The 12,568-nt window shown below is 40.3% G+C and overlaps 2 protein-coding genes across 2 annotated transcripts in view; both read left to right on the top strand.

Annotated features, from left to right (window-relative positions):
* Window positions 1-9,206, top strand: part of LOC128261960 (neural cell adhesion molecule 2) — a 65,093-nt gene extending 55,887 nt beyond the window's left edge. Inside the window, exons 2-7 of the mRNA XM_052995937.1 lie at window positions 4,786-4,980; window positions 5,721-5,831; window positions 5,920-6,057; window positions 6,138-6,290; window positions 7,241-7,732; window positions 7,946-9,206. Coding sequence (XP_052851897.1) covers window positions 4,786-4,980; window positions 5,721-5,831; window positions 5,920-6,057; window positions 6,138-6,290; window positions 7,241-7,732; window positions 7,946-8,160 — 1,304 coding nt within the window. The 3' untranslated portion in view covers window positions 8,161-9,206. The remainder of the gene's footprint in view (window positions 1-4,785; window positions 4,981-5,720; window positions 5,832-5,919; window positions 6,058-6,137; window positions 6,291-7,240; window positions 7,733-7,945) is intronic.
* Window positions 9,207-9,323: 117 nt separating this feature from the next.
* LOC128261303 (uncharacterized) lies at window positions 9,324-11,267 on the top strand. The gene is made up of 2 exons (XM_052994924.1): window positions 9,324-9,459; window positions 9,515-11,267. Exons 1-2 carry the CDS (start codon window positions 9,369-9,371, stop codon window positions 11,161-11,163), a joined length of 1,740 nt encoding a protein of 579 aa, XP_052850884.1. The 5' UTR covers window positions 9,324-9,368; the 3' UTR covers window positions 11,164-11,267.
* Window positions 11,268-12,568: the final 1,301 nt, after the last annotated feature.

Here is a 12,568-nt window from a genome sequence, read left to right as displayed (position 1 = left end):
CATTGACACAAATCCCGAACGCAACTGACAGTGAGCCACTGTTTGCAGATTTGTCTATTAAGTGTGTAAAATATTTAAGTAGCTTTAAACTTTTTATGGAGTGTTGCGACAACGTCAGTTTTCTCCTCCCAAGTAGAAAGTAAAGTTTGTCAAACTTTTGTTTCAAAAGTCAAAGGCGCAGCATGTTGATGAATGAGTTGAAAGCCGAATCATGGGCAGGCAGGTCCTGCCAGCTGGAACTGGACCAGTGGCTAGTGCCGCACCCGCATCCTTGGGCCCTTGGTTCTTATCGCCCGACAGTTGCAAATTTATATGCGCCGGCTTCCTCAAAGGCCAGCAAAGAGCTGAGAGCTGTGAGCTGGGAGAATTATGTATAAGCTGCCAGGCATTTAAAAACGCATAAATGTATTTTCCGGCGCGCACTCACATAACGGAAAATTTATGAACTGCAGTTCCAGAATGCTGGCGGAAAGCAGGAAAAAAATTAATTGCCATACTGGAACAAGAGCATGGCCAAAGTGTCAGCTGGAAAACTATTAAAAAGGCATCTTCGCCCCGGCCATTCAAGGTGAAGCACCAACAACTGGACCAAGTTTTCCCACCACCTGCACTTCCGCACCTGCAACTGCAGATGGGAAAGCAAAACCGAGAGAGCCAACCTGACTTCCTGTTTTTCCTGTTGGCCAGACCAAAGCCAGGATCCAAAAACCAAGACGTGGCTCGTTCAGTTGCCCAAAATGCGGAAACGTCCATTTTATAGCGGAAATATATTCTTGTGCGGAGACGCGCTGATGATTTATGTATGTTTTGGCATTACGTGCTCTGTGTGCCATTGGTATTAAATTCCTGGGCAGGATGTTTCAAAATGGTCACCAGGTATTTGCCCTGACGCTTAAAAATGTACTTTTCCATCGTCGTTCGTCTGTGTCTGGCTTTTGATAAAAAGTTAACCATCGCAAAAAAAACCCTGACAGAAATAGGTTAAGCTCGAACAAATGCTGCAATTATTTGCCCGCTTTTATTTGCCCGCATTTTCCTTTAGGCCTGTGATGGGGAAAAGCCGCGCATAATTCAGGTTAAGTGCGCTTCATATGCGTTTATGCTGACATTAAAACACATTGAACGGATTGTAGGACTTTTCACTGGCTGTTCACCCTGTTCTCCTCAGTACAGTTGCAAAATGAAAACTTTTTTATTGAAGTTGAAGGCATGCGTGCGTACTGGCTAAAGCAAACGAAAAAAAATTTAAAAAAATAATAACAAACTTTTTGTGCCTGTGCAAATGCAAAACAAAAATGTCGCACAAAGAGGAAAACTTGCATCATTTCGAGGCAAGTAAAAAGTAGAAGCCGGGTCCCCAGTCCGCCCATTAAGCATTGGAAAATAATTAAAAAGTTTTTCGTCGAGCTAATGGAAATTGAATTGCAGGACCGTCTTAAACAAGGACGGAAAATTTCATTAAAATTCCGGATGAATAATTTAAAAACAAATGCAAAATTGCTACCCATTTATTTTTGAATGGAAGCGATAAATGCAAAGTGGAGTGATAATTTGTACTCCATTTGAAACTAAATTCTTTTTACTTGTGCATGGAATTTTATGCCACTTAAATAACGTTTATGACTTTATAAAAATACCTGCTCCTCATAAAAGAGTATAACTTTTTTTGTGATGTTTGGGTGATAAATAAAGGTAATGTTTTCACGTTTCTGCGATAATAAAGCTGCCATAAATATTTAAACGGACACTAGAATTGAATGTTTAGTTTGGTCAGCGCTGAACAAAACTATTTAGACAAAATATAAAAGCCGCAGCGGTTTGTATAATTGTTGGGAAACACCAAAAAAAACCGGCTTTAAATGGGGTTAACCTGGCCGCAAATATGGCGCTGAATAATACATTTCTTTTAACGGAATTTCCAGGTTAACACTTTACAATATTCCACACGCATGCAGGAACTCACCCGCACTCCTGACAGGACCAGTCGGCATTGCACGTCAGTTCACAGGACGTCGCCCACGCGCTGCATGCTTGGTTGCATTTTTTGGCAGCTCGCACGTGTTACCGCTCAACAGCTACATTTGCCCTTCAGAAAGGCACACCCTCCCCGTCAACCTACCGCCCACCGCCATCTGCAGTTTTTCCTCCGCTTTTTTCCCCGCTCACAAGTGCACACGAGTGCACGGCATAATGCATTTATAAAGGCCGCCGAACCAGTCAGATAATTTCATTTCGCTCCTGTGGGAATGCCATTTCCGATTTACCACTAACCGTTTGTTTCTCTCGCACTTGGCACTTGGCACTGCTTTACATTTTACATTTTACGTTTACCATTTACTTTTGCACTGCCACTGGCTCTGGTTCTGGTTCTGGGTCTGGTCCGTCGTATTTATTTTATTTTTCCGTGACGTTGTCATTACGCTCGCATGTGCTTGTGCTGCGACTTTGGTTGGCACATGAAATTTTATGACGACTCTTGTGCCGCCCTTCTAGCCCAGATATCATTGTCGGTGACAGGGAACAGCAACAGGTGCCGCAACGCTTTACACAGAAAAAAATATCTTGGTTTTTTTATTTAATACAACAAAAATGAAAACTTATGAAAGTATATATTTTTAATAAATTTAACCATGGGGGAAATTTTGATTTATATGAAGTAAATTTTGTAAGAATTTCTTATGCATAAAGCTTTTTCTAAAAATATTAAAACCTACTTCAAGGTCTCAAATAATTTAATGTTTCTTATTGTTGACAGTATTAAAAGCTTTAATACTTTCAAATTTATTTTGTTATTAATTTTGAAACATGTTTTTTTTTGAAAATTATTATTTTTTTTAAGTAATGAATAGGTTACTAACTATATTGGAGTGGCAAAAGTTATGAAATTTGCCTACAGAAAAGCACACAATTTTTTTTTTCTCAGTGTAACCATCTTCCCTTTCCGACGAGCAGTCAACGCTCGCGTTTTAACAGACAGACGCAACAGAGACAGTGATGTTGGCGTCTGCAGGTGAGCGCAAACAATGCAAATATTTGTACGCATCCATAAGTATATAGCACACATATAGTGCCGGGTGTATAAGTTGTTTCAAAAGCGCGATAAAAAGCAATGTCGCCTATTGTTTGGCAAGTCTGGCTGATGTCAGCATTGATTCGTTAAGTTATCAGAAAACTTTAAGGAAAAAACAAAAATATATCTTTGCTAAAGGGATGCTTTAAAATTAAAGACTTACATCTTTAGAAAACAAGTATTCTTAAAATTTAAATATTTTTAAAAACAGCATAATATATGCTAATTGCAAGAACATAGTTCATAAACTTTTCTTTCAATTGTGAGACCCCAATTAAAATACCCAGCTAGAATACGTTTGCCCACATTTTAAATCATTTCAATGCAAACTTGAACTATGCTAATTAATACTAGCAAAGTTTTCACAGGCGGAACCTAATTGCGAACATCTTTGCTCCAGATGCATTGTTAATAATGTTCCACTAAAATGACGCTTGGCTTGCTCCTTGCTCCTGGCTGCGGTTTCTTGTACTTGGCTCCTCTTTTGCCACCCAAAATGTATATGCGAGTATTTCATTATGTAGCTGTATAATTTCAATATGTCCGTACTGCTGCCAATAAAATTTGCACAAGCAGAAAAAGGCAATGTAAAAGTTTTTGCCAACGAAATGAACGACGCAATCATGTGGCCCTCGCCCCCAGCCCAAACCCCTTCGTGTTTCGCAGTTTTTGTTTTTATTCCATCTTTGCCACTTTGGGCTTTCAACAAACTTTATTAAAAAGTATGCAAGAAATTTTTTGCATCTACACATTGCCCGAATACCCAAAGGGCTCCAAAGGCATCCGGTTCTGGCTGAAGTTTGGACCTGCCAGCCTTAAGTTTTTCAGGAGGAATCCTTTCTCTCTTCTACTCAGCCTCTGCCTCTGCATCAGCCTGAGCCTCAGATTGACATGAATTGGCGAAATGAAATTGCAATTTCTTGTGATAAATTTCAATGAACATTTTGCAAAGGCGCAAACAAGAAGTGAAAGTCTGAGCTGTGGCACAAAAATTCGCTCCGTTGAGTGCAGTTTGCTGTATGTTAGCAGCCGGTTAGCAAATAAAAAATTGCCCACATAAATTGCCTGCCAACTGATTTATGCCAAATAAATAAAAACTCTCTCAAACAGTTATGGGTTGGAAATTAGTAATATTTTGTGTTTAATGTTGCAAACATAACTTTGCATCATGCTCATGTCCACTATGTAGCTAACCTTTGACACAACTTTGTTTTCACTTTATTAAGTATGCTTTCTGCAATAATATAAAATTGCTGCTAATATTAATGAATTAATTTCTATATGCTTCTTTCATTTTAAATATACTTCTTGTGAAGTAGCATTGAATTACAAGGTTTAGGTTATTGGTTTAAAAAATAACTTACAAGTGTTATTTTAAATGTTATGATGCATTTATCATGCATTCGTATAATACAATATCCTTTCACTTTTTTGAACCTGTGTTCTCTTTTTTTATGCTGCAATGACATAAATAAACTGCTAGTTTCATGAATTATGCATGTGAATCATTTTCCATTTTCCTGTTTAAAGATTAATGTGCGTCGACATACATACATTTTAAGATATATGCTATAATGTTAAGTAAATAAAATGCACCGAGAAGCTTGCATTTATATGCAATTGCAGGTCTTAACTTTTAAGTTAACATTTTAAATAGTGACCGCAATTAACGAGCCATCACACGGTGTCCTTTGGCACCTGTTTTGCCATTTCAGCTGTCGTCTGGGGCAATCACCATGAGAGTCTTTCGCTCAGTCCCGCGGAGCACAGCGTGGTGCGATATACAAACGAATCGCTCATCGTCCAGTGCCGCAGTCCCAATAAGGATGTGAAACTGCATTGGAAATCGCCGAGAGGCGAAATTATACGCGAGCACAAAGGACGCATTCACATTGAGCAAACATCGCCAGGTAAGGATCTGATCGGTTGGGTTGGGATGGGATGCAATGGGATGAGCTAGATAGAAGAGAGGGAAACACTGCGGTGGAACGCATACCTGGGGCAGGAGGTCAGGGGTCAGGGGTCAGGGAGCAAGTGTATACAAGGCCACTAGCACAACAAACGCAATTAATTGCATTCTTTGTTGCTAAATACCCAGTGAGGCAACATCATTGAATAGATTGGGCTGAACTTTTACAGTAAAGGAAATAATTACTTATGTATACATTCATTTATAATTGTATTGTATTATTTATATTTATTTATTTTCCTTAATTTAATAGAATGTTCAAATATAGATTAAAAATAATGTACTCCTTTTAGATACAAATTTATAAAAAAAATTTAATAAGAAATATTTATAATATAAAAACATATATTCCTTAATAGACTGCTTCATAAATGTTAAAGTTTCCTGAAATATTATTTTAAGCATTAGTTTAGGAAATTTTCAGAAGAGTTTTATATATTAAACGAAGAGAATAAGGAAAGGAATTGTTTCAAGTTAAATATTGGAAAAGAAAAAGAAAGTATTTTTGTTTAATGGGGTAACAAATATTCAATTCTTTTTATACAGTACTACCATGCTTTTGCTCGTCGCTTTGTTTGGCGAACCCCGTTTAACCTTTTTCTATGTATTCCTTGCTCAATTTCCCATTTTCCATTTCTTTTTACTCACCGTCGCATTCGCTTGTTTATTTTCCCTGCACAGAACAATTGAAAATCGTTTTCGCCCACATCGCACTGGCCGACAAGGGCAATTGGACCTGCGAAGCTCCTGATGAAGGTCTGCATAGTAAATCCTTCGATTTGATTGTGTACCGTAAGTGCTGGAATCGCCCGGAGGTCGTAGGTCAGTCATTAATATTGCATTGTTTTCTCGCCCCACTCACCGTCGCTGGTATGGCCAGAGAAAATTACATTCACGGAAAATGCCACCGTGATGACCGTTAAGGAGGGCGACAAGGCCACCATCTTGTGCGAGGTGAAGGGCGAGCCCCAGCCGAATGTTACCTGGCACTTCAACGGACAGCCCATCAGCACCGGCGGTAATGAGCATTTTGCATGAAGCCTCCTTTGGCAAATGGTACCACAATGTCTGCCCTTTTCCACTCCATTCCATGTGCAGCGGCTGACGACTCCAAGTTCCGCATCCTGGGCGATGGTTTGCTCATCAACAAGGTAACACAGAACGACACCGGCGAGTACGCGTGCCGAGCTTACCAAGTCAACTCGATTGCTTCCGATATGCAGGAGCGCACAGTTTTGATGAAAATCGAACGTGAGTGTGATTTATGATTACCAACAAAAAAACTGGTAGACATTGGGGCAAAATATATATTTACAAAATCGTTTATCTTCTTCAAATTAAATGTATTTTTGTATGTATTATATTTTAAGTTAATGTAATCGCTGAAACATATTATATTTTTCTTCAAAATATCTCAACTGTTAATAACATTTTAATTGTAAAACATTTTATTTTCTTTAAATTGAATTTATCAGATAATAATTTGTAATTCTCCAGAAATTTTTGCCATTTGCCATTTTACTTGCCTAACTTCCAAATTTTTATTTTTATTTTGTGCTTATATAGTTTTATATAGTAAGAACTTACATTTATGTTCAATTTATGTAACACTTTTGGCCTTACCCAGTTCCACTGTGCAATATGGGTTGTCCTGTCGAAATGACTTGAGTACCGTTTTGTTTTTTTTTCCAATGCTTGGGTGTTCTAAATTTTGAGTTTGCGTTTAGTATGCGACGCACCGAGCGGTAAATAGTTTTTGAGCACGAAAAATGTTGGAATTACATTCGCGGCATGCGAGCCGCTTTTGATGTATCCCGATGTCGGCCGGTGTTCCTGATGTCCTGATGTGTGGCCAGTGGGAGTTGGAGTGGGAGTGGGCGTGGCGCACATGCAGCTAATGGCTTAACTTGGCCGAGTCCTGATTTATGGTTAGCGGACATGGTTTTTCCATTTCCATGGCATACCTTTGAGCGCCGCACTTTTGAGCTGTCAGTTTGTCAGCTGTCAGCCGAGGGGATTGCAGTTTTACTGCAGTGCCGAATTGTTGGTTAATTCATTAATTGATTTTCGAAAATGGAACATTATTTCTTGTAATACCTGGTTTCAGACATTTTCATTTTTTTAACGACATTTTCATTTTAATAAAAACTAAATCTATAGTAAGTATAAAAAGTGTTATTAATTCCTTGATTTTCCAACAGACAAGCCCGTTTGGACGAAGACGCCCTTTGTGAGCCTGCAATATGCCTACATCAACGGCACTGCGACCCTCGTATGCGAATCCCAGGCGGAACCGCCGGCCAATTTCACATGGTACCGCAAACACAACAAGCTGCACAGCAACAACAAGCTCTACACCATCGAGTCGGACAGCTACTGGTCCAGCTTGACCATCCACGTGCTGAACGCCAGCGCCTTTGACAATTACAGGTGCCGTGCTGGGAATCATCTGGGGATCATCGAGAGGACCACGCGATTGGAGCAGGGCGACAAGCCACCTCCTCCGTCTAACTTTCAGCTGCGCGGCTACAACTCGAACACCTTTGACGTCGTTTTGAGTGCGCCGCGGGGTCAGGACCGCAGACCCATGGACGTCAACGGATTCCGCATCGAGTACATGACCGAAATGGAGTTCAAGTCGGACGCCGGCAAGTGGACCAATGCCAGGCGGAAGGACTTTCCCTTCGAGGAGGGTGAGTTTAGTTCCATGCTACATCTTAATGCTATTTATTCTATGTTATTAATTTTTTTTAATTTACTTAGCCTCAAAAAAAGTAGTATACAAAAAAGAAGTATTTTATGCTATAAATAAGAAAATGAGCTTGTTGGATAAACTTAGCTCACCATAAAATATTATATTTGAGTAAATAAACAAATGCCAAGGAATAACTTTGTATATATTTCAGGGGCAACGTTCCTTTTGACAAACCTAGAGCCGGATACGGGCTACCTGGTGAGGGCGGCATCTCGCAATCTGGCCGGCTTTAGTGACTTTACCAAGGTGGAGAAGTACAGGACGCTGTCCCTGGAACCGCGATCCTCCTCGGCGATTACCCAGACCACGACTCTCCTTCTGGGACTGATGGTACTACTGGGCCTAATGCGGCCTAGCCTTGGGTGAATCTGAATCTGCAGGCGGATGAAAGATGAAGGATGGAGGATGAAGGATGACGGGTGATGCACCTAGCGGAACCAGGAACCAAAAACCAGGCCCTCAAAACCCCATGTGCTTTGTATAGCTTTAAGGCGTGTCCACCATGACACTAGTTCTGTCTGATTTGCTTGGTCTAAGTAATTGGGTTACTCTTAAGTTCAGTGCGTTTGATATACCCTAAACCAGTGTTACGGTTAAGTTTACTAAGAGTTTCTTTTAAGCTTTTAATGCTTCGATTTCAAAGATATTTATGGAAAACTTATAGGTTTATTTATATATTTATACAACTCCTCATAGCGGTTTAAGAAATTCAACGGTTAGCTGGCCTTGGCTTCTTTAAAATGATGCAAGCCCAAAGCTTTGCTCAAGTTTTCTCTTTGTGAAAATTGTTAGTTAAGTCACGACAGGAATATTATAGCTATGATATGATTTATCTCGAATTGGATGTTTTTCCTGCTAAACTTAAGCCTTGTATCTTTGTTGCCAAATTTTTAAGATAAAATCAGAAATTTGCCAAAATAAATTAGTGTTCGTGCACTCTAGAAGAGTAAATATCTATCCACGCATAGACCATTCAACCTTTTCAACTAAACTAAATACCATTTTAAAAATCTCGGAAACCATTAAACGCATAAAACAATAAACAAAAATACAAAAGAGCTTAACAACAGCATTTGAAAGTTTTAAAATACACTTTATCTGTGACTATTAAAGTCAAAAGCCAAAAAGTACATTTTTACATGTACATTTTCAGGGCTTTAAATAAACGATAACATTTGTATGTAAAACTAAGCATGACCCTTTTACCACAATGCAAAGGGAAAGCAAAAACCGTAGCCAAATACAAATCAAACATTTATATTTTACAAAACTAGTTTATACCCAATAAAAAAATATTTTAAGCCAATGTGGGACAAATATAATCCAAAAGATCTAGCCAAAGATAAAATATTTTGTCGTTTTCGTTTGCCAATTGTGTGTGAGCCGAAATAAAAGTTATTATGTATATCAAAGCAGAATTTGTTCTATTTATAATTTTTTATTAAAGATCATCATATTTAAATTAAGTGAATTTTTTAAACGACAAATTTAAAAACAAATGGATTTCAGTTGGCCTAGTAAAAGTGGTTTTTTAAAGTAAACACACAAAATTTTGTATTATAATTTTCTAAAAAATGGGCAAAAAATTTAATTATTATAGTAAAAACTCAAAGCAACCGCTAGAAGAGCAGATGCAGAGCAATTGCCATTTCAATACAGAGTTGGGTACGTAAAATCTGATTATTTGTTCTAAAAAACATTTAGAAGATTTATATCCCAGATTCAAATCGAATTCATATGCGCTACATAAAAACCCTGATCCGAGTGCAAAACTCCATACACAGGAGATTCCATCGGAGAAGCTCTGGAAATTTGCTGGCCAGGCCACTTCGTAGTGCAGCTGGTAGCTCCTATACGGATTGTAAGGAATCGGATGAAGCAGAGGGGGAACTAAAAAAGTGTCATGACCAGAAAAAAGAGCTCCCCTACGATGCCTCTAAGCCATTTGGGAAACCAGAGTGCCCCTCGAATGATAAACCAGTGAAATCTTCCTGCCTGTGCAATAAACCAACAGAAAAAAGTGCGGACAAGAGCTGCCATTTGAGGCCGGAACCCGTTAAAACCGCAAGCCGTGATGAAAATAAGAGCCAGCGGCGCAGCTGCGTTTGCTTCCAAAAGCCCGTGGCCACAGAAATTCCGAACAGTGATCCGCTGAGAAAAACCCGAGAAACTTGGCCCCAGACACATCAAAGGGTAACAGAAAAGCCTAAAACTCACAGAACTTGCCGCTGTTGCTCGAGACCCATTATCGTGGTTCCCTCTGGGGAAGGAACGAAGAAATTCCATGAGGCAACTCAACAAGCTGCCCCCCAAAAATCATCACGTAATTCGAGACTCGCTACCCAGGATCACACCAAATCACAAAATTCGACACACGTTAACCAGGCCAACTCCAAAACCCGGTTGCCAGATCACAAAATAGCGCAAAATTCTGCAGAAAATAATCAGGTTTGCTTTCATTCGTCAGAGGATACCCATTGTTCGAGGAAACCACCGCCGTGTACAAACTGTCCTGCTATTTCCGATATAACCAAGCAGTTGAGTGAAATGAACCGAAGACTGGAGGGTCTTCAGAGCAATGAGTTGAGTGACATTCGTCACCAGGTGGATAGCCTCAATGCCAATGTCCAGTCGCTGACCGAAAAGTGTGAGGAGAAGAAAAAGCTGGAGAAGAAGACCTCGAGCATCTGCCAGTTTTGTCGGGGGCAGAAGTTGCCCCTGCTCAACAGCTTCCACGGCCAGCTGATGGAGTTGATTGGCGATCGCAGTCTTACGGATCTGGTGATGTCCATATTCCTGCGAGCAGACAACGTCTACCACGTGAACTTGAGGGAACTGAGCTCGGGCCGTGCCCTGGGCTGCTTCCTCGTCACCGATGCCGGCATCGAGGAGGCCATCCAGTTGGACCTCTTCAAGGACATACTCACCTTCAGTGTGATCGATGTGCGGAATACCATCAAGCCAAAGAACTGCGCCCTGGGCATATCCTTTGAGTTCCATCATGCAGATCGCCAGAGCGGTGGTTGCGACTCCAAGGCTCGTGGCAGTTGCATGGTGGGTAGGCCCTATGTGGCCAGGGTTCTCTGTCTTCCTTTGAGGAAGTTAAAGTACGTGTATTCTGTGCCGCAAGCACCTAGAAAAGAAACGGAGAATAGATCCAGCAAACTCGCCAGTTCCCCAAAAGTACAAATTCAATCAAGACCTGGCTTATATCAAAACAAATCCAAGTCCAGTATCAGACAGACTTTAAATGAAATCGCCCTCATCAATGATCAATTCATTTTATCCGATGACGAAGACAAATATCCATTGAGTCAACTGGAAACGACCTCGCTGTCAGACCTAGATTGCCGTATTCATCATAACTAAAAGAAAGATCAGCCAAACGTTTTTACTTTTAATAAACAACGAATATTACCCTCTAAATAGCACAAAAGAAAATAACTTGATATTTTTCAAGATATTGCTTATGATTTGGAGAAGCCCTTTAAATTATTATTTTACATTTTAAGTACAAAAAAAAATTAATATTTCAGATTGTTTTCATTTAAGTTTGGACATTTTCTTTTCAGAGCATATCTTCAAAATTTTTGAAAGGTCAAAGGAATTTTAATGGTAAACAGGAAATGAAAATACAGACAAACTAAACGGAAATATTGCCCATGTCGCCTCATGAAACATAGGCAATATCTGATTTGTGGCAGCTACCTTTACCTTATGCTGCACATGAATTTTCCACAGCCGGCGGACCTCATGTCAAACTGTTCATTTTGGGCCAAAAGTCCGATCCCGGTTTGTCAATCAGCCACGTCAACTGGGGCTCAAATTGAGGCCCGCATATGCGTCCGATGGGCTGCAACTTGAGGGGTTTTTTGGGGGCACGAAATGGGAGTAGTGCGTTGACAACCGCATAAATCAGTTGAATGCCAAACGTCGGATTCGGATGCGGATGGGGATGCGGATGCGGATGCGGATGCTGATACCGATATGCACTGCTGCGTCAGCGGCAACGTGCGGCATATTGTGCCTAGTGACTTTTATTGTCCAACCACGCGTTAAATGTTTTTCTGTGTACGCACAGACATGGCTGCCCCTCATCATCAGCAGAACAGCGAAACCATTGACATTTGACATTTGGCCTTATTCCTTTTGCCTTTTGCCATTTGCAATGAGCAATGAGCGTTTGCGTTATTTAGTGTGCAAATAGGCGCGGCTCAAAACAATCTGCCCGCTTTTTAATTGCAAAAGAGGCAGCGATTTCTCGTTCAAAGGGTTGCCTTCCCCCATTGGCTTATGGAACCACCACCAGCTCGGAATACCAGCACTTTAAGTCAACAGTTTGAGTCATGACAGCTGAACGCTGGAAAATAAAAATACAGTGGAAAGAACAGCATTCGGCCATTTTAGGCCTTCGATCGCCCCAAGTGGGTCAGTTTCGCACGAGCTTTTCGAGCAAATCAACGCTGGGCCCCAGTTTATTTTCCCCATCCGTCGGCGGAATCCTCTCGGAGCCATCTGCATTCCAACTCGATGGGGGGTTAGACCATTCGGGCAATGCAATTTCCATGTCAGCGCATAGTTTTCCTTTTTTTGCACATATCTGCCCCGTTTCATTTGGCTTATCGAAAGTTTGGCACTCAACTCTTTTCACAACACACATGGGGTTCAGGCCTTAAATTGAAATCAAGCGATTTATTTTTGTGAACAACGAAACACAGTGATATTCCTGTTTTTAAGTAATTAATTACTTTTAATTTTTATGCTGATTTATATG

The sequence above is a fragment of the Drosophila gunungcola genome, unplaced genomic scaffold (genome assembly GCF_025200985.1).
Source record: "Drosophila gunungcola strain Sukarami unplaced genomic scaffold, Dgunungcola_SK_2 000001F, whole genome shotgun sequence".
Taxonomy (NCBI): Eukaryota; Metazoa; Arthropoda; class Insecta; order Diptera; family Drosophilidae; genus Drosophila; species Drosophila gunungcola.
Note: the sequence above shows the minus strand (reverse complement) of the source record. Positions and strands in the feature narration are given on the sequence as shown.